We start from the raw sequence: 20694 nt of genomic DNA, 5'->3' as shown, positions 1-20694 counted from the left end.
GTTAGCAGGCCCTAGGTTTGTTAACCTAGGGCTTGAGCATCTACTCTCATTGGTAACTTGAGGTTAGGAACTGCTGAACCCAGGGGTTCCAGCGTCCATGCTGCATTATGGGGGGCCTGATTCCTAGCATCCTCCCAAAATGTGGCTGTGTGATGAAGCGGGACTGTTCTTAATGTTTCCTCTGAATATTGTGGGGGTGCCTCAGTTTCCCCTATGCAGTTCTTAAGTATCTAGGGGGTGGGATAAGGGTGTATGATTGTTGCAGAGCCCTAGAGGGCAGGTGTGTGCAGGGGTCTGGACACAGAGAATGGCCAACACCCTGTTTCCTGGCAACTGATGGCCTGGCCCTTCCCCTCTACAAGATGAGAGCTAAAGGGTTGGAGAGCAAAGGAATCAGGTGACCTCCTGGCCCGGGAAAGAGACAAAGCCCAGAGGAGGAGGGGCTGGAGGGGGAAGCAGTTTAGGGCTGGCTGGGGACATGGAGTGAAGTGCAGACATGGTTGTCTGGCTCACTTCCCCCCAAAATGGACCCAGCTGAGGGGTCCTGTTCTCTGCACCTACAAGCTCTGTTTCAGACCATGTTCCTGTCATCTAATAAACCTTCTGTTTTACTGGCTGGCTGAGAGTCCCGTCTGACTGCGAAGTTGGGGTGCAGGACCCTCTGGCTTCCCCAGGACCTCACCTGGGCGGACTCGCTATGGGAAGCGCATGGAGGGGCAGAGGATGCTGAATGCTCTGAGGTCAGACCCAGGAAGGTGGAAGCTGTGTGAGCTGCGTGTCCTGAAGACAGTCTGCACACAGAAAGGAGACTTCCCCAGAGTCCTGACTGGCTTCATAGGGAGCAGTTCCAGAGCATTACCCGGGGACTCCATGACAGGAGTCTAGCCTTTGTTCCTGGTACAGTGTGAGGAACTTAACTGGCTATCTGTAACGATGCTGGTTCTGGCGGGACCCAACTGAGAGTGCCAATTCAGGACAAATTGCTTAGAGCAGGGCAGTTACAGCCCAAGGCTGGGGTTTCTATGCACACTAAGTTTCAGAGTAGCAGCCGTGTTAGTCTGTATTCGCAAAAAGAAAAGGAGTACTTGTGGCACCTTAGAGACTAACAAATTTATTAGAGCATAAGCTTTCGTGAGCTACAGCTCAAAAGTTCTTAGTTCAGGCTTGTAGCAGTGATGGAATAAACTGCAGGTTCAAATCAAGACTCTGGAATACATCCACATCTGGGATGGGTCATCAGTCCTTTGTGTAGAGCTTCCATTTGTAGCAAAGTCCCTCCAGAGGTATGAAGCAGGATTGAAGACAAGATGGAGGAGCTGCAGCAGCTTTTTACATTCTCTTGCCATGTGGTCTTGCTTTCTTTGTCCCAAAGACAAGCTGTCCATCACATGGCCTGGAAAAACCTCAGAGTTCTGTCCAAATGCATGTCATTGCATACCTTCCTGAGTCACAAGGTGTGTCTGCCTTCTCTCAGTGGGTTAATTGTATAGCTGATGGTCCTTAATGGACCATCAAGCAGGCTAGGCAGAGCTGATACCAACTTGTCTGTGGTGTCACCCAGAAGCATAGTACAAGTTTGAAATACAGACAGTAGAGAGCCAATACTTATATCTTTAAATACAAAAATGATACATGCATACAGATAGCATAATCCTAACCACCAATCCATAACCTTGTCTTAGACGCCTTATTTGACCCCCTTTATACAAGATTTGGTGCCACTGTAGGGCCTTGGTTGCAACAATGTTCTATACGGTCCCAGTTCATTTCAATCATGTCACAGAGGTCTCCACTGTCTATGAGCTCTCTCTGAGTGGTCTCCGTTGTCTAGGTGCTCTCTCTGAGAGGTCTCCTTTGTCTTCGAGCTCTCCCTGAGAGGTCTCCACTGTCTAGGCGCTCTCTCTGAGTGGTCTCCATTGTCTAGGCGCTCTCTCTGAGCGGTCTTCATTTTCTAGGAACTCTCTCTGAGCGGTCTCCATTCTCTACGAGTTCTCTCTGAGAGGTCTCCATAGAGAGAGGTTTGGTCACAGAGACCCCCTTGGGACTGTCACCTGACGTGCTGAAACTACCTCTGAGCCCGTTTTTCCTATAAGCTTGGGACTCCAGAACCCTGTCTTGTTGAGCCAGTCACGCAAGCTTGCTGCAACACAGACCCATGATCTGAACCATGTCCCCAAAGCTGCAGGCTTAAACTGAAAACCACTCAGCAGGTACTCCTGTCTGAGCACCCAGACACCCAGCTCCCAATGGGATCCAAACCCCCAATAAATACATTTTACTCTGTATAAAGCTTATGTAGGGTAAACTCATAAATTGTTCGCCCTTTATATCACTGATAGAGAGATACGCACAGCTGTTTGCTCCACCAGGTATTAATCACTTACTCTAGGTTCAATAATAAACAAAAGTGATTTTATTAAGAATAAAAAGTAGGGTTAAGTGGTTCCAAGTAATAACAGACAGAACAAAGTAAGTCACCAAGTAAAATAAAGCAAAAACACTCAAGGCTAAGCCTAATACATTGAGAAACTAAATACAGGTAAATCTCACCCTCAGAGAGGTTCTAATAAACTTCTTTCACAGACTAGACTCCTTCTTTGTCTGGGCCCAATCTTTTCCCCTGGTACAGTTCTTGTTAGTTCCAGGTCACGTGGTAACTAGGGGATTTCTCATGACTGCAGCCCCTTACGTTCTGTTCCACCCCCTTTTATATCCTTGGCACAAGGCAGGAATCCTTTGTCTCTCTCTGGGTTCCCACCCTTCCTTCTAAATGGAAAAGCACGAGGTTTAAGATGGATTCCAGTACCAGGTGACATGGTCACATGTCTTGTGAGACCTCAAACCTCCATTCTTTCCATCCTGACTCATGGGAACACAGGAAGGCTTACAAGTAAACAGAGCCATTTACAATCAATTGTCCTAGTTAATGGAGCCATCAAGATGTCAAGCCACCATTAATGGCCCACACTTTGCATAGTTACTTCAGAGTAATACTTCATATTTCTAGCTTCAGAGACAAGAATGACACATTCATACAAATAGGATGAACACACTCAGTAGATTATAAGCTTTGTAATGATACTTTACTGGAGACCTTTTGCATGAAATATATTCCAGTTATATTATATTCACCACTCATTAGCATATTTTCATAAAGCATATGGAGGGCAATGTCAAATTCATTGTCTACGAGCTCTCTCTGAGCAGTCTCAGTTGTCTAGGAGCTCCCTCTGAGCGGTCTCTGTTATCTATGAGCTCTCTCTGAGCAGTCTCCGTTGTCTAGGCACTCTGTTTGAGCCGTCTCCGTTGTTCAGGAGCTCTCTCTGAGCAGTCCCCTTTGTCTACAGTTCTTGAGATAGTGGATTCTTTCCTTGATGGGCTATCAACATGTTTGGCTCCTCTGTTGTACCTGAAAGGCTGGTTGTGGGTGTTCCCAACCTCACCATGTATTTCAGAAATACACACATAGCAAAACTTCATAACTTCCCATACAGTGACAGCACACACAATCCAACAGGACATTAATATTCAACAGATCAAGATGCCTCAGAAGGCATCCTTTGTACCAAGTATACGTTTATTATATGACAGGGGTGAATATAGGGGGATTTCAGGGAACTGCTTTGAGGTACAGAGTCCCACGGGGGGCATGGAGGAATGTTCAGGTGAGTGCGGTGAGCAGCAACCCCTGGCAGCTCGGGCTAACTCTGCATGGCGGTGCTCAGGGAAGAACACCACCTCCACCCCCTGACTCACGGCGGCAGGCCACCCAGTGTGCGGGTCAGTGTCAACATCTGCTGTGGGCGTGCCAATTTCTGCTCCTGGCAGCCTCTGTGCCCAGCACTGGCTCTGCCCCCAGAGACTGCCGCTAGTGCCTTCCCACACCCTGAAAAACTGAGGGGAGAGGGGTGGGTATTGCGTCTATTTTTGTTTGGGGTATGGGGGTGCAACCAAAAAGTGTAAATCAAGGGGGGGGGCTCAGCTCAAAAACTTTGAAAACTGCTAGATTAGCAGGAAAGGCTCCAACCTGTCGTGGCATTGCCCTGTGCAGCGGGGCTGCCTGTCTCTTACAGAGCTGCTGCAAGCCTGAATGCGCACAGCTTGGTCTGCAGCTCACGCCTGCTCCTGCTGCTCCCACTCAGCGTGTGTTTGGTGCCCCCAGATCTGGTCAAGTGAGCGAGGCTGTTGCCAGTCCCTGGACAACCTGCGCCGGTTGCAGAAGGCCTGGGCTGAGAGGCAGTTCCGCTTGGTCAACTTCATCCTGAGCGTGCCCTACCAGGCCCCACTGCCTGATCGTGCCTGCCGCCCACCCAACAGGCGCTACCGCCCACCCAAGCAGGAGTACATTTCCAAGGACAGCGGCACCTTCGTGCTGGCTGGTGAGCAGTGGGGCCCAGAGTCATTGATATCAGGGCTTGATTGACCAGTGGGGTGTATCAGAGATTCACAGGTCTGGGCTATGCCCCAGCCTGTAACCAATCCCTTGGGAGCGACCCCTTTAGTGTGCTGGGTCCCAAAGAGCCACATAGGGCAGGCCTGCAGCCTCCAAGACTCTGAGACTTGGCCTTTGGGCACCAGCAAACCTGCCTCTTCCCGTGGCTTCCTGCAGTGATTCCATCCCAGCCAGGTGCCTGTGGGAGGCTGGTACTGGCCCCGTCAGCGCGCCAAGCTCTGAGGGAGCATTTGCAGTGATACCAGGCAGCCTTTGCAAACAAGGTAACATTTTATTAGTCACCTGGCTACAGAATCCAAAAGTCCTTGGCTAGCTCAGAGAGGCAAAGATGAAGCCATATGCACCCTGGCCAAGCCAGTGCAAAACACCAGTCAAGTGCCTGTCTCTGTCCTGACCCAGTCCCAGGGCAGAGCAGCCAACTTCTTCAGAAACCCCTGCTGGCCATCTCCAGTCCTTTGTCTCCAGGCAGGGCATGTGGAGTTCACAATTCCACCTGCCAGAGCTCCCCACTGCTGAGCGTTGGGTGTTCCGTCGTTGGGACTTCCTAGTGTCTCTCTGACCCTGTGTTAATCTGGCTCAGTTTCAACCATTTCCTTAATTACCCTGTTTATTCCATCCAGGCAGCATGGTGGCCCCTACAGGTAGCAATGCAAAGTACAGCGGAAACTGAGGCATGTGTAGAAATAATGAAAATATTACCAAAAACTCCCACTTTGTCACAGGCAGCACGAGGGGGGAAGGTGGGTCTGAGCAGAGCTGCGACCAGAGCCAGCACTCTCCCTCCCAGGGAGACATGGGGCGGCTGTTGTTCTCTGACTACCCGCTCCTTTCATCTCTGAGACTGGCCAGACCACAGCTCCGAGTCCCCTTGGGACATGGACTCCACTCTGTCCAGTGCAGCCACCTGGAGTTCCCAGGAGTCTCTCCAAGGAGTGTAGGACTTGAGCTGCTGTGGCCCTGGCTGGTTCCCATCCTCACTAGAAGTTTCAGGCTCCAGGCTTGGGGGAAACTCACCCATCCCACCCACTGTCCCAGAGTCCAGGGCTCGGGCAGCAGCACCCCAGGAGTGTCCACAGCTCAGAGGGTCTCCATCACCAAGGTACAGGGCTTATGCTGGGCCAATGCCCCCGTGTGTACACCGGTGAGCGAGGCCTCAGCCCTGGTCCCAGCACCTCTTTGGGCCTCTTGGGGTTGCCAAAGTCTTCACCTCTTCTCTCCCTGAATCCAGACACAGCAGAACTCAAAGCCCTGACGGAGAAAAGCCTGTTAACCTTGAAGAACATCATCCTCTCACCCCACGCCATGGAGCTCCGGGAGGAGGCAGAGAGCTGGACCAGTACCTTGCGTGGCTTTGGTGAGGGCCTGGGGGTGTGAAGGGAAAATGCTTGGCCAGAAGCTGGGAGTGGGTGACAGGGGATGGATCACTTGATGATGACCTGTTCTGTTCATTCCCTCTGGGGCACCTGGCACTGGTTGGACAGGAGGGGGTGACAGGTTGATTTCTGCCTGGGTGTTCCCTTTTCTTACAGCTGCTTTGCCTAGTGTTGGCTTCTCCTTTCACAGTCTGCCCGCACCACAATGTGAGCCCAGGATCTGTGGGAACTGGTGTTTGCAGGCCTGGACTTGAACGTCCACACTGAATACTGACCCTAGGGTTCGGATTTCTGGACCAGGAACTCATACCCATGCTCATGTGTCCACATTGCACGACGCAGAGCCCAGTCCAACCAACTTCTCCCACGCTTCCTTGTGCCCTCCCCACCTGTAGCCTCTGTAGCCTTGTTTGAGGTGCATTGTGGGAAAACGTGACTGTCCATCCCATGGCACTTGACAGGAAATTCTTGCAGCCCACCAACACATCCAGCCAAGCTGTCTTGTGGGTCTGCACCAGGAGTGCTGGAGCCTGTGTAGAAGTGGGGGTGTGGAGGGGTTGGTGCCAGAGCTGTGACTACCCTGCTCCTCCTCTTCCCCCCGAGGCCCCACCCCGAGGCCCCACTCCCTGGCCAGGCTGGAAGCCGAAGTCAGGCCATGGTAAGAGTTGCCCAGGGAGCCCAGGCCACTGTGGGGAGCCCTGGACCCTCCACCTGCCCTGGCCAGTGGGCCTGAAAGCAAGCCCCCGGCCATGTCCCCACTCCCTTTGAGAGGATGGACTTTCCAAACTGCGCCAGACCATTGATGGGATCCACATGCCCACAGCTTGCCCTCCTCAAAGGGTGCTACTCCATTGTTATGCAGGCCCTTTTGGGCCACAGAAGCCAATTTGTGAACAGCAATGTAGCCTGCACTGGAAAAGTTCATGATGCCAGGGCTTTCCTCTGATCAGGGGTCTACATTCAAGGACACTATTCCCTCCAAATGATACCAAAGGACATAATGGGAGTTACTGTCCCCACTGTTAGTCTAGGGGACCCAGCATACCCCCTTTTGTCTTGGCTTATGAACCCATCTCCTGTTCTCCAATGGCTTGGTGTGGGTGTAGAGGGGTGGTTGAATGTGCGATTGGCTGATCGAAATCTCACTTGTGCTGTTTATAGAACTGTTTCGATCCCAGTGTTATTAATGTTGTCTGCATCACTGAGTCTTGCTGTGCCCATCACAATCTTTGTGAATCCAAAGGTGGGCCATTTGCCCCGGGTGGCTGAACTGGTACACTCAGCCAGCAAGTGCACATGGGCAACGGACACCAGGAATGCTTTGTGTGCCCACACGATGGATTTGCACGGTTTTTCAAGTGATTGCCGTGTCCATTCCACTTCAGCTGTGTGCACACCCAGTGCACCAGCGTCAGAGATTTCCCTAAGTGATACCGTCGGGGCAGCGTATGCTCGTGCTGCTGCTGCTCGTGCTCTAAAGGGCAAAGCCATCCCCACCCCCCCTCAGTTCCTTCTTACCGTCTGTGACGGCTGTCACAGCATGCTACCGCAAGTGTTTTCCTCTTTCTTAGCCTTTTTTAGTTTATGTAGTTGGTATTCGTTAGCAGTCTTAGTGTAGTGTTTCAGCAGTAGGGTTCCTTTTTCTTTTACTAGTGTACTTCCTTTATGCTTCATTTCCTGTCAGTTCTGGGCACCGACGCTCAGTGCTGGGGCATGCCTTGGTTCATGGGCTTCAAACTTTGCAATGGATACAAGAAGCCAATATTAGTCAGTGACCCGCACTCCAAGTGCTTGAAGTGCCTAGGAGAAGCTCACATCAGTGACGATTGCCAGATTTGCAGGAACTTTAAGCCCAGAACCTAAAAGGACCAGGAGGTCAGATTTGAGAACTTCAGTAACTCAGCTAGAGGTTATGGACCTACTGCAGAAATGGCGGGTAAGGTTCTCTGGCCTGTGATGTGCAGAAGGTCAGACTTGATGATCACGATAGTTCCTTCTGGCCTTAGTGGTCTGTGAGTTAGGTTAAAGCCCCTTCTTATGGACGCAGCCCTGCTCCCAGCCTTGCAACCTTCCCGCTCAGGGCAGTCACCAACCACTGCCACTTGCGTTAAGAACGCTCCTCCTGTTGGGGCAGAGTTTCAGCACTGATCTCTGAAACCCAAGAAGAAACACTGGAAGATGGCATTGAGGGACCCATGATCCAGGAGCTCGAGATCCCAGGTACCACTGTCCAGCAATCAACCTGGGAAGCAGGATACAGTGTGCTTGGAGCCAAGGCGCTGCCTGGTGCACGTTGAGCCTCTGGCAGGGTTGTCGACTGGTACCAGTGCCATTGAACACCATCCTGTTCCCCTGTGCCGTCCTCTCTGACTCAGCAGCAGCAAGAGACTGTCCCGGTGCTGTTGTGTAGTCATAAAATGTTATGTTTGTATTTTGTATCATTTACAATAAAAATTATAAAATAATAATGTTGCATGTATTAATGTATAATTTGACCATATCCTGCCAGCCATTCTTTTTAAATAGAAAAAAAAAAAGGCCTAATGTGCCATTAATAAAAATGCATCAGCCAGAATTTCTTTGTGTCTGGACTGATTTCAAGGCAGTAACAGACCTCTGAAGGTCACCACTTCGTTATAAGCTTAGCATTTTAAAATAAGTTTAAAAAATGCCATAATTGTTTTTCTTCTGCATTGCAATTTGATGTTCCTGTTCAAAATGTTTTCTGTAAATTAATTGTTTTGTATATAAATAAAAAATAAATATTAAAAAATAAGTATAAAAGCCATCAGTAAACCAAATATTCTAAAAAAAAAACCCAAACAAATGCAAGAATTGCTACATGCCCCTATTAAAATATCAAAAAATAGCAAATTAACAACTCTAAAAATAAAACAGGCACCTATCAATAAAAACAAATAGTTGTAATCAAAACCAGCATAAAATAACTCCCTAAAAATTAATAAAAAAACAAAATAAAAAATAAAAAAACAATTTAAAAAAACAAACACTCATCAAACAACAATTGATTACAGCATGATGGTGCAAAACTCATTGGTTCCAATAAAAAAAATCACTATATAAACAGGGTGACTTGCCATAAAACTTTGGGTTCATCCTGCCAAGACTTCCCCAAAGCATCATGTCACAATCAACAGAACCCAGCTCCTCCCTACCCATGATCAACCTAGCTGGCCACTAGATTGATCCAAACTCTAAACTAGTAACTATAACATTGAGTGGCAGGGCAGTGTGTGTGTGTTTGTGTGTGTGTGTAATTAAACGAATATGCTAATTGTTGTATCATCAGTAAAGTTAAGCCTGCTGTTTGTGGGATGTGGTTCAAACCTTGGTCTGTGTTTGTAGCCGGCAAGCATGTCTGGCACAACCAGGCAAGGTTCTGGAGTCCAAAGCTGGCAGGGAAGGCAGGAGCAGAAGTAGTCTTGGCACATCGGTTGGCAGCCCCAAGGGGGTTTCTGTGATCCAACCTGTCACACTCATAGCTTAGGTTTCTGTTTTTTCCTGCTTTCTGCCTGGGAAGCCTTTTTCTGTCACCCTTATGCCTGAATCCTCTGGGTTTAAGAGGTGTGTTTCCTGCAGGGCTACTTTCCCAGTAACGGACGGCCAAACTAAGTGCATCCACTGTCTGGGAGAGGGGACACATCCTGCAAAAGTGTTCCCACTGCCTTGGCCTGAAACCCAGAGCCAGAAAGGACCAACACATCAGATTAAAACTTCTCCTCATGGAGAAATTGCTGCAACTGGCTTTGGATCTGGGCTCAGACTCCTCCTGGAGAGGGCCCCACACTCTGCTAGGTCATCTGCTAATCCTCACTCCCCACATCCTGTGAAGAGAAAGTCATCCCTTTCTTGCTTGGACAGAAAGAAATGGGCTCCCTCCTCACACTCTGAGGTGCACATCATTGGAACACCATCCCTGGCCAGGTCTATGGCCTCAACATTATCTGACAGGGGACACAGCTCCAGGGCCCGTCCAAGTACCTCGGGTACTGACACAAAGAAAAGGTCTACAGACCCTAATCGGGCAAACCTACAGCTCTGGGGAATGAGACAGGCCAAATGCAGGAGCTACAGCACTAGCACTCTTTCCTATATCAACGAAGCCGTCAGCACCGAGTAAGCCCTCGGCACCATCCAAATCATTGGCCCTGCCCAAGTCTTCAGTGCCAACCAAGCCATCAGCACTGACCAAATCTTCGGTGCCAACCAAGTTTCTGCTGCCATCTACTGACACCTCAGGGGCATACACTCTTCCTTTGTCACCGTCTTTACACTACTACTGATGATGCTTTTTCCCCCTCCACAAGACTTTAGATACTATAAAGACCTGTTAGTATCAGACACTCCTTTGACATGACCTTCCCCCGACTTTCACCCTCCTCTCCAGACTCATGACACTCCCCCCTCTCTCCGCCTTGGATCATAGAATCGTAAAATATCAGGGTTTGAAGGGACCTCAGGAGGTCATCTAGTCCAACCCCCTGCTCAAAGCAGGACCAATCCCCAGTTTTTGCCCCAGATCCCAAATGGCCCCCTCAGGGATTGAACTCACAAGCCTGGGTTTAGCAGGTCAATGCTCAAACCACTGAGCTATCCCTCCCCCCCAAGGCACCTCCCTTCCCCAGTGATGAGGATAAAGAGGAGGAGGAAGACATCACTTCCTCATCTACTAGACAAATCACACCTGCTCATCCTCACTACCCATAGTCTACCTCTGGTCCTCAGTCTTGGCAAGAACCACCATGGATGCAGCTACATGTGCCACTCCTTCCAAACTGACCATATTGGGACTCTTGGGTCATGTGCAGGGCACAATTCGGAAGCCCTCCCAGAGATCAAAGCTGGAGACCTACACCTCTCCCTTCTCCATCAGTCTCTCATCCTCCGGAAGCTGAACCCGTGCTGTTACCAACTGAAGAGTAAAAACAAGAGGAGGAACAGAAGGAGGAGGCTCCACCAACACTAGCGTTCTTTCCTATATCAACGAAGCCATCAGCACCGAGTAAGCCCTCGGCACCATCCAAATGCCTCCTTCCCTGTTGAAGCTCCTTCCCTGTTGAGGCTATCATGCCCCCACCCCTACATCTGCCAACAACTTCAGGCACTTTCAAGATCTATTCCACAGGATTGCAGACTTCCTACAGATCCTTTTGGAGGAAGTCAAGGACCAGCAGCATAAACTACTGGATATCCTCCACACATCCTCTTCCTCCAAGATCGCTCTACCCATCAACAAGGCTCTTTTCAACACACAAAGGTGTTGTGGCAGACCCCGGCATCCATCCCTCCGACCTGCAAATGCACCAACAAGAAATACTATGTTCCGACAAAGAACACAGAATTTCTGCTCTTGCACACACCCACCCAAATTCTTTGGTAGTCAATGTGGTGCAAAAGAAAGGCTGTCAATATCAATCTCATTCTAGTCATCCAGACAGAGATAGGAAATGCCTAGACTTGTTTGGATGCAAAGCATAGTCATCAGCCACGCTCCAATTTAGAATCTCAAACTACAAAGCCCTTATGGCTAAGTATAACTACTTAAACTATTCCATAAGAACATAAGGATGGCCATACCGGGTCAGACCAAAGGTCCGTTTAGCCCAGTATCCTATCTTCCAACAGTGGCCAATGCTAGGTGCTTCAGAGGGAATGAACAGAAGAGGTAATCCAACCTCTGTCACCCATTCCCAGCTTCTGGCAAATTGGAGGAACTCTGCCAGGACCTACCGAAGGCCAAGAAAGAGCAATTCCAGTCCCTGATATTGGAAAGGCACCTCCCAGCTCAAATAGTCCTACTAGCCTCATTAGACTTTGCAGATACTGCTACCTGATCCAATTGCTGTGGTTATGAGGCATGCATCCTGCTCCACCTCTCGGGTTTTCCTAAGGAGGTACAAACCATGGTAGAGGACTTATCTTTTGAAGGCCAGAAACTATTCTCGGAGTACATGGACGATTCTCTGTACTCCCTTAAGGACTCCTAAGCTACATTCTGATCTCTTGGCATCTACACGCCAGCACCAAAGAGACGCTCATGGAAGTACCAACTCCCGCCACAATCCTGAACACAGCAGTACACTCCTCAACAGCACTATGACACCCGGCGCCAAAGACAGAGGCCTCCTACCAAACGTAGACAACCCACTCTTCAAGAGGCTACCTCTCTCACACATCCACTGAAGCAGCAATTTTGAAGGTGTGGTCAAGGCCCTGAGACTCTTTCCCTTCTTCCAGTCATTCTCACCATCTTCGACGTCCTAGCAGTTTGGCAACTGTTTAGCTCCATTTTCCCCATCTTGGAGACTCATCACCTCAGACAAGTGGGTCCTAGAAATAAGCAAGGAAGGATACTCCATCCCCTTCCTATCTATCCCACTCGCCATCCCCCCTCCTGGTCCCTCTTCAGGGACCCTTCTCACAATTCCATTCTATGGGGAGAAATAAATCCTCTTCTGCAACTGGGAGCCATAATAGGGGTCCCTTCCCAGCATGTGAGACAGAGTTTTTACTCCAACTATTTCCTGATCCAGAAGAAATTCAGTGGCTGGCAACCCATCCTGGATCTTCGCAATCTAAACACGTTTGTCAAACTGCAACATTTTAAGGTGGTTACCCTTTCCACTATTATCTCAGCACTAGAACAGGGAGACTGGTTCTTGGCCCTCAACCTCCAAGATGCATAATTTCATATTACAATACACCCTGCCTACAGACAATTTCTCTGATTCATCATAGGCAATGACCACTACCAGTACAAAGTACTGCCCTTCAGGCTGTCCACAGTGCCTCGGGTGTTCTCCAAGGTCCTGGCGGTAGTCAATGCCTACCTCAGAAAACAAGGAGTCATTATCTTTCCATACTTGGATGACTGGCTCCTCAAGGCCCCATCCAAAACTGACACTCTCTGAACTGTCCACATAACGATGGACCTGGTCATGAAACTAGGTCTCCTCATGAATCTAGAAGAGTCCACTTTAATGCCAGTACAACAGCTGGAATTCATCATCACACAACGGATGGCATACAAGTAAGAGCCTTCCTATCACCTCACAGATTCTTGACACATCTGGTATCCAACGCATGGGTCTGCCCTCAGATCTCTGCCAGAACCTGTCTCCAACTTCTAGGCCACATGGCCATGTTTGTGGTCAGGCCCGCAAGACTACATATGGAATGTCTTCAGGCATGGCTCCGTTCAGTATATCTTCCCCACAAACAGCCTCCACAAACTCTTATCCATGCTGATGCGAGTCAAGGACTCACTACTGTGGTGAACACAGCCCAATAATGTCTGTGTAGAAGTTTCTTTCTTCCAACCAACGTCGACTATGATCCTAACAACCGATGCCTCCCTAATCGGTTGGGGAGCGCATCTCCAAGATCACACAGGTTCTTCCTGGAAACCATGGAAAGTTGCCCAGGCCTGTGAGTGGTCAGCAGAGAGATGTATGCTAAATGCCTTAAGAGCGACCTGGTGGAGCTGTGCAGGCAGAGGGGGCTGCGCACTGGGAGGTCCACCAAGGAACAGCTGATTGCCCAGTTGGAGGAGAGGGATTGCTTGGATGACCCGATCCCTGTCCCTGAGGGAAGCCGCCTGGTGGATGCAGCGTGGGCCCTAGGGCCTGACTGGGCTGGGAGGGGTCAGACTGCTGCCGAGGACATCCCGAGACCCTGCCTACCTATGCCTGGGGGAGGGGTTGGGGGAAGCCCAGCAAATACCGAGGGCACTCTGACTCTGGCAGCCAGCAGGGGATCCTCCGGGCGGAGCTCCCCATCCCTGGAGTGGAGGCGGCTGGAATGGGAGAGGGAGATGAAAATGAGGGAGCTGGAGGATCATGAAAAACAGCGTCAGCATGAGTGGGAAGAGAACGAGAAACAGAGGCAGCATGAACTGGAACTGGTCAGGCTGAGGAGTAGTGGGGCCCCGGCTGCGGTGAGTGAGGGGGGACCCAAGACAGCAAGGAGCTTTGATAAGTGCTTCCTGGCCCAGCGTAAGGAGGGGGAGGACATAGATAACTTCCTGACAGCCTTTGAGAATGCCTGCGAGATGCACAGGGTTGACCCTGCAGACAGGCTCCAGTTTCTCACCCCTTTACTGGACCCCAAAGCCGTGGAGGTGTACAGCCGAATGACGGGCGGAGGCAGGGGACTACGAACTGTTCAAAAAGGCCCTGCTCCGTGAGTATGGGCTGACCCCCGAGATGTACCAGAAAAGGTTCCGGAGTCAGCGTAAAATGCCTGAAGTCACATACCTTCAACTGGTCAACCAAATGCAGGGATATGCCCACAAGTGGACAGCTGGGGCCCAAGCTAAAGAGGACCTGCTTGACCTAATTGTACTGGAGCAACTGTATGAACAGTGCCCTTCCGACCGGAGGCTATGGTTGGTGGACAAAAAGCTAGAGAACCCACAGCATGCAGGGCAGCTGGCCGACGAGTTTGTGAACAGTAGGTCCGGGGGTAGCAGGGAGGAGTCCCAAAAGAACAGGCCCCCCACGATGCAGAGAGAGAGTCACCATGGGACCTCCCAGCGGGGAAATATGGAGAACCCCCTCCCAAGGGAAACACCTGGCGTCGGGACCCTCCGACCCACTAGAGGGGACCAACGTGACCTGAGCTGCTATCACTGTGGCCAGGGAGGCCACGTACGGACCCAGTGCCCCAGGCTCAGGGACACACTGAGCAGACCCAACCTACGCAGGGTTAACTGGGTAGGGACCCAGCTGGACGAGGGGCAGACAACCCAGGCAAGGGGGGCTGCCAGCTTACCACTTGCTCAGGAGGGAAGAGAACCCCAGGCCAGCTCCGCCAGAGGGCTGGAGGCTCTGGACTCAGGGTTCTCGGTTTACAGAGTGGGCACGGGGCTGACCCTCCGGAGAGAGTGCCTTGTTCCCCTGGAGGTGGATGGAGAAAGGTCAATGGATACTGGGATACGGGCGCGGAGGTGACGCTGGCCCGGCCCGAGGTGATGGCCCCAGATCGGGTGGTGCCCAACACCTACCTGACCCTGAAGGGGGTGGGTGGGACCCCATTCAAGGTGCCCGTGGCAAGGGTACATCTGAAATGGGGGACCAAGGATAGTGGAGCCCAATTTGCCCACTGAGGTTTTGATGAGGGGGACCTAGAGGACTGGCCAAGCAACCCCCAGAACGCCCTGGTGGTGACCCGTAGCCAGAGCCAGCGAGGGGCATTGCGCCCTGACCTTGGGGAGAGTACCACACCGGAGGCGCGGGGACCCTACCCTGGTGGGGAGGGAGTGCCGAGGGGCATGGCTCAGAGAGGCTGTGGCCTCAGACCCAGCCAATGAGAGGGAACCGGGCCCCATCCCTTCCCCAGCTGCTGAGTTCCAGGCCGAGTTGCAGAAAGATCCCTCCTTGCAGAAGCTCAGGGACCTGGCCGACCTCAGTGCGGGACGGACCATGAGGAGAGGTTGCCAGGAGAGGTTCTTGTGGGAGGAGGGGTTCCTGTACCGAGAATGGGCTCCCCCAGGGGAAGTGGAGTCCTGTGGGGTCAGGAGGCAGCTGGTGGTACCCCAGAAGTATCGCCGCAAGCTCCTGTACCCAGCCCATGACATCCCCCTCTCAGGGCACCAGAGAATCCGGCGCACCCGGCAGAGGCTGCTACAGAACTTTTACTGGCCTGGGGTTTTTACCACTGTCTGGCAGTATTGCCGATCCTGTGACCCCTGTCAGAGGGTGGGGAAGGCCCGGGACAAGGAGGAAGTGGCTTTGAGACCTTTGCCCATCATAGAGGAACCTTTCCAGAAGGGGGCCATGGACATAATGGGGCCTCTCAGCAAGACGACCCGGTCAGGGAAGAAATACATTCTGGTGGTGGTAGATTTTGCCATCCGCTACCCTGAGGCAGTGCCCTGAGCTTCCACTGAAGCAGACTGTGGCAGATGCGCTGCTGACCATTTTCAGACGAGTGGGGTTCCCCAAGGAAGTCTTGACAGACCAAGGATCCAACTTCATGTCGGCCCTGCTCCGGTGCTTGTGGGAGAAATGTGGGGTCCGGCACAACTGGGCCTCAGCGTATCATCCCCAGTCCAATGGGCTGGTGGAGAGGTTCAATGGGACGCTAAAGATGATGCTGAAAACCTTTATGAACCAGCACCCGCAGGATTGTGACAAGTACCTACCTCACCTGCTATTCGTGTACAGGGAGGTACCCCAGGAGTCTACTGGATTTTCGCCTTTTGAACTGTTATATGGAAGGAGGGTGAGGGGCCCCCTGGACCTGATGAGAGACGAATGGGAGAGGAAGGCCACTCCCAATGGAGAGTCAGTGGTGGAGTATGTCCTGATCTTCCGAGAGAGACTTGCTGAACTCCTGGGCCTGGCCAAGGAGAATCTGGCCAGAGCCCAGAAGAAGCAGAAGGTCTGGTATGACCACACGGTGCGGGCCCGCGCCTATGCCACCGGGGATCCGGTGATGGTTCTCATCCCCGTGAGAAAGAACAAACTACAGGCCGCCTGGGAAGGCCCTTTCAAGGTTGTCAAGCAGCTAAATGAGGTAAACTATGTGGGGGAGCTGTCGAACCGGGCACACCACCGCCGGGTGCACCATGTGAATATGATGAAGCCATATTATGCCAGGGGGAATGTGGTGTTGGCCGTGTGTGGACATTGGGAGGAGCAGGGAGATGACCCTTTAGTAGATCTATTCCCTGGAACCAGAGCTGGTTCCCCCCTGGAAACAATTCCCCTCTCAGATCAGCTAACCCCTGCCCAGCAAGCTGAGATCAGGGGGATGCTGCAACCGTACCGACAGCTGTTTTCCAACCAGCCTGGACGCGCTAATCTGACTGTCTGCCGGGTGCAGACAGGATCGCACCTGCCGATAAGATGCTTCCCCTTCCGAGTCATAGAGAAAATGGCTCGGGACCTGGAAAGATAGGTCAGTGATATGCTGGCTTTGGGGGTGATCCAGCCATCTGCCAGCCCTTGGGCCTCGCTGGTGGTGCTGGGCCCCAAAAAGGACAGGTCGAAGCGGTTCTGTGTGGACTATCGGAAGCTCAATGCCATCACTGTATCTGACGCCTACCCCATGCCCAGGCCTGACGAGCTCCTAGACAAATTGGGAGGAGCTCGATACCTTACCACCATGGACCTTACAAAGGGCTACTGGCAAGTGCCGCTGGATGCAGATGCCCAGTTGAAATCGGCCTTTATCACCCCTCTGGGGCTCTATGAGTTCCTCATCCTGCCTTTCGGCCTCAAGGGAGCGCCGGCCACCTTCCAGTGCCTGGTGGATCAGCTACTGAGGGGGATGGAGAGTTTTGCCGTGGCGTATATTGATGACATCTGTGTCTTTAGCCAGACCTGGGAGGTCCATGTGTCCCAGGTTAGACAAGTGCTGGACCGACTCCAGGAGGCTGGGCTGTCTGTAAAAGCATAGAAGTGCAAGGTGGGGATGGCTGAAGTATCTTACCTGGGCCATTGGGTGGGGAGCGGCTGCCTAAAGCCAGAACCAGCGAAGGTGGAGGTGATCAGAGACCGGCCCGCTCCCCACACCAAAAAGCAGGTCCAAGCCTTTATTAGGATGGCAGGATACTACCGAAGGTTTGTGCCCCACTTTAGCGCCATAGCCACCCCAATCACCAAGCTATGCAAGAAGGGGAAGCCAGACAAGGTGGTCTGGACTGAGCAGTGCCAGGAGGCTTTCCGGGCGCTGAAGGAGGCTCTGGCCAGTGGCCCAGTTCTGGCAAACCCAGACTTTGACAAGCCCTTTATGGTGTTCACTGACGCTTCAGACACCGGACTGGGGCAGTGTTAATGCAGGAGGATGAAAAGGGGGAGAGACACCCCATCGTGTACCTGAGCAAGAAGTTGCTACCCTGGGAGCAACACTACGTGGCCATCGAGAAGGAGTGCTTGGCCATGGTGTGGGCCCTCAAGAAACTAGAGCCATATCTCTTCGGGCGACACTTTACCGTGTACACCGACCACTCTCCCCTGACCTGGCTGCACCAAGAGCCAACGCTAAACTCCTGAGGTGGAGCCTGCTCCTGCAGGATTATGACATGGACGTGGTCCACGTGAAGGGAAGTGCCAACATGATAGCGGATGCGTTGTCCCGGAGAGGGGGCCCTGAACTTCCCTAGGTCACGGGTCAGAGTGGCCCCGCTCAGTTCAGTCTCAGAGGGGGGAGTGTTGACCTGGGAATGTGGCAGGTGAGTTTCACTCCCTGCAGATGGGATACCTGAGAGCCTGTAACCTGACCCAGGAGGGGGAGGGGGAGGGGGAGGGGGAAGGGGAGGTAACACCTCTGCCCTGGGAAGGTGGACAAAAGGCTGCAGGGGAGAGCCTCCTAGGGGGGGTTTTAGTTTCAGTTTGGTGCTGGGTGGTGGAACGCAGGGAACCCCAGGGCCGGGGTCTAATCTCCCTTCTCCCCCAGAAGGACTTGACTGAGGGGTCCTGGTTGTACCCCCAAGCTCTGTTTTAGACTGTGTTCCTATTGTCCAATAAACCTTCCATTTTACTGGCTGGCTGAGAGTCACAGTGAATCCCAGGAAGAGGGGTGCAGGCCCCAGACTCCCCCACACTCCGTGACATGAGTACTTCACAAGATACAGGAAGACCAAACTCATGTCATACTAATAGCTCCAACATGGCCACAACAGGTCTAGTATATTTACCTCCTCCACATGATGGTATGCTGAACGATCTCTCTCCACGTAACACTATGGCTTCTTTCACAGGACATCCTCCATCCCAACACACAGATGCTTCATCTCAAAAAAGCCTGGCTCCTCCGTGGTTCTGGAGTCCAGAAATAACTGCTGAGACTCAGTGAAACAGATACTTTTGAATAGCGAATGTGACATGTGCACAACTGTGTTACATGCACAAATGGACTAGATTTCACTGCTGATGCACCTCCCGCCAAGTTCATGCAGCACAAGCTCCACTACTGCTTATCCTGGACTCCATGTGACACCTGAAACAGTCAGGATTATCCACTAGCTCCATTCCGGTACATTTGGCAGCAATCACTACTTTTCACTGCCCCATAGACGGTCATTCCGTCTTTGCACATCTGCTCACAAAACATTTTCTGAAGGGTCTCCAAACCCTTTATGTTCATATAAGAGACCTGACCCTTGCCTGGGACCTTGGCCTCATCCTACGTTCTCTGACTAGACTCCATATGAACTGATGGTAACTGGTTCCTATATGCACCTGTCAATGAAAATGGCCTTACTCGTCACCATCACTTCTGCCCAATGAGTTGGCGAAATCGCAGTTCTTATGGCATATCCACCAAATACATTGTTTTGTAAGGACAAAGTTACACTTCACCCACATCCAAGATTTCTACCTAAGGTCCCAACATCTTTCCATCTCAACCAACCAATACACCTCCCTAGCTTTTTCCCAAAGCCTCACAGTGACCAATAGGAGGCAGTTCTACACATTCTAGACGTGAGACGAGCATTAGCTTTTACTTGGATAGGACTAAATACACTTCTTCTTCTCCACCACCGAAACATCCAGAGGCACAGCCATATCTAAACAATACCTTTCAAAGTTGATCTTACAGTTTATACATTTATCTTACAAATGCCACGATAGACAACCTCCTGCCTCAATTGAACACATTCCACGCACTCATTATCCACCTTGATAGCCTTTCTCAATAATGTCCCCATTTCCTAGGACATGTAGTCCTATCATATACAGTAAATGTTGCTCCAAAGCCCCAGCCTTTCAATTAGGGTCACTGCCTTCTGGTCACCTACAAGTGGAGCACCCATAGGGACATCACTTGGAAAAGAAGAGAAGGTTACTCACCCTGTGTAGTAACTGAAGTTCTTCAAGATGTGTTCCTGTGGGTGCTCCACTACCCACCCTCCTCTCCTCTGCTTTGGAACCAAACAAACATACTCTGTGTGGCAGAGAAGGAATGGAACAGCGCTGTATATACGTCCTGTGCACAGTGCAAAGGGGAGAGGTGCGCATGTGCGTCTGACGGGCACTGCTGATGAAGATCTCCAGTCCCAGGCACAGGGGCATTGCCATCCTACAGTGCAGCACCCACAGGAACACACCTTGAAGAACCTCAGTGAATGCACAGGATGAGTAACCTTCTCTTCTCTTTTGAATCCAGTTCGGCTTGCTACCAAAACGTCCCAGGGCAATGAGTTGCACAGGTTGTCATGGAGTCCCCTGGCCATGCTCTGGAACTGCTCCCTACGAAGCCGGGCAGGACTCTGGGGAAGTTTCCTCTCTGTGAGCAGCCTGTCTGCAGGACACACAGCTCCCATGGCTTCCACCTTTCTGGGTCTGACCTCGGAGCATTCAGCATCCTCTGCCCTCCGTGCGCTTCCCATAGCGAGTCCGCCCAGACGGGGTCCTGGGGCAGCCAGAGGGTCCTGCACCCCAACTCCGAAGTCAGACATGACTCTGAGCCAGCCAGTAAAACAGAGGTTTATTAGACGACAGGAACACGGTCTAAAACAGAACTTTTAGGTACAGAGCACAGGACCCCTTAGCCGGGTCCATTTTGGGGTGCAGTGAGCCAGACAACCCCGTCAGCACTTCACTCCATGTCCCCAGCCAGCCCCAAACTGCCTCCCCCTCCAGCCCCTCCTCCTCTGGGCTTTGTCCCTTTCCCGGGCCAGGAGGTCACCGGATTCCTTTGTTCTCCAACCCTTTAGCTCTCACCTTGCAGGGAGGAAGGGCCCAGGCCATCAGTTGCCAGGAGACAGAGTGTCACCATTTATGTACCCTGGCCCTTTGCTCTGCAACAATTACACCCCCTGCCCTATCCCACCACCTAGAGACTTAAGAAATGCCTAGGGGAAACTAAGGCACTCCTACAGTATTCAGAGGAAACATT

General features: G+C 51.7%; 1 protein-coding gene across 1 annotated transcript in view; it reads left to right on the top strand.

The window, feature by feature from the left end:
• The window catches only part of DNHD1 (dynein heavy chain domain 1), a 145328-nt gene that overhangs the window by 58009 nt on the left and 66625 nt on the right, over window positions 1–20694 (top strand). Inside the window, 2 exon segments of the mRNA XM_043503758.1 lie at window positions 4163–4379; window positions 5682–5807. Of these exon segments, the coding sequence (XP_043359693.1) occupies window positions 4163–4379; window positions 5682–5807 (343 nt within the window).

Source organism: Dermochelys coriacea, chromosome 1, assembly GCF_009764565.3.
Source record: "Dermochelys coriacea isolate rDerCor1 chromosome 1, rDerCor1.pri.v4, whole genome shotgun sequence".
In the NCBI taxonomy this organism is placed as follows: Eukaryota; Metazoa; Chordata; order Testudines; family Dermochelyidae; genus Dermochelys; species Dermochelys coriacea.
The sequence above is the reverse complement of the archived record's forward strand: the minus strand, read 5'-3'. Positions and strand labels throughout refer to the sequence as shown.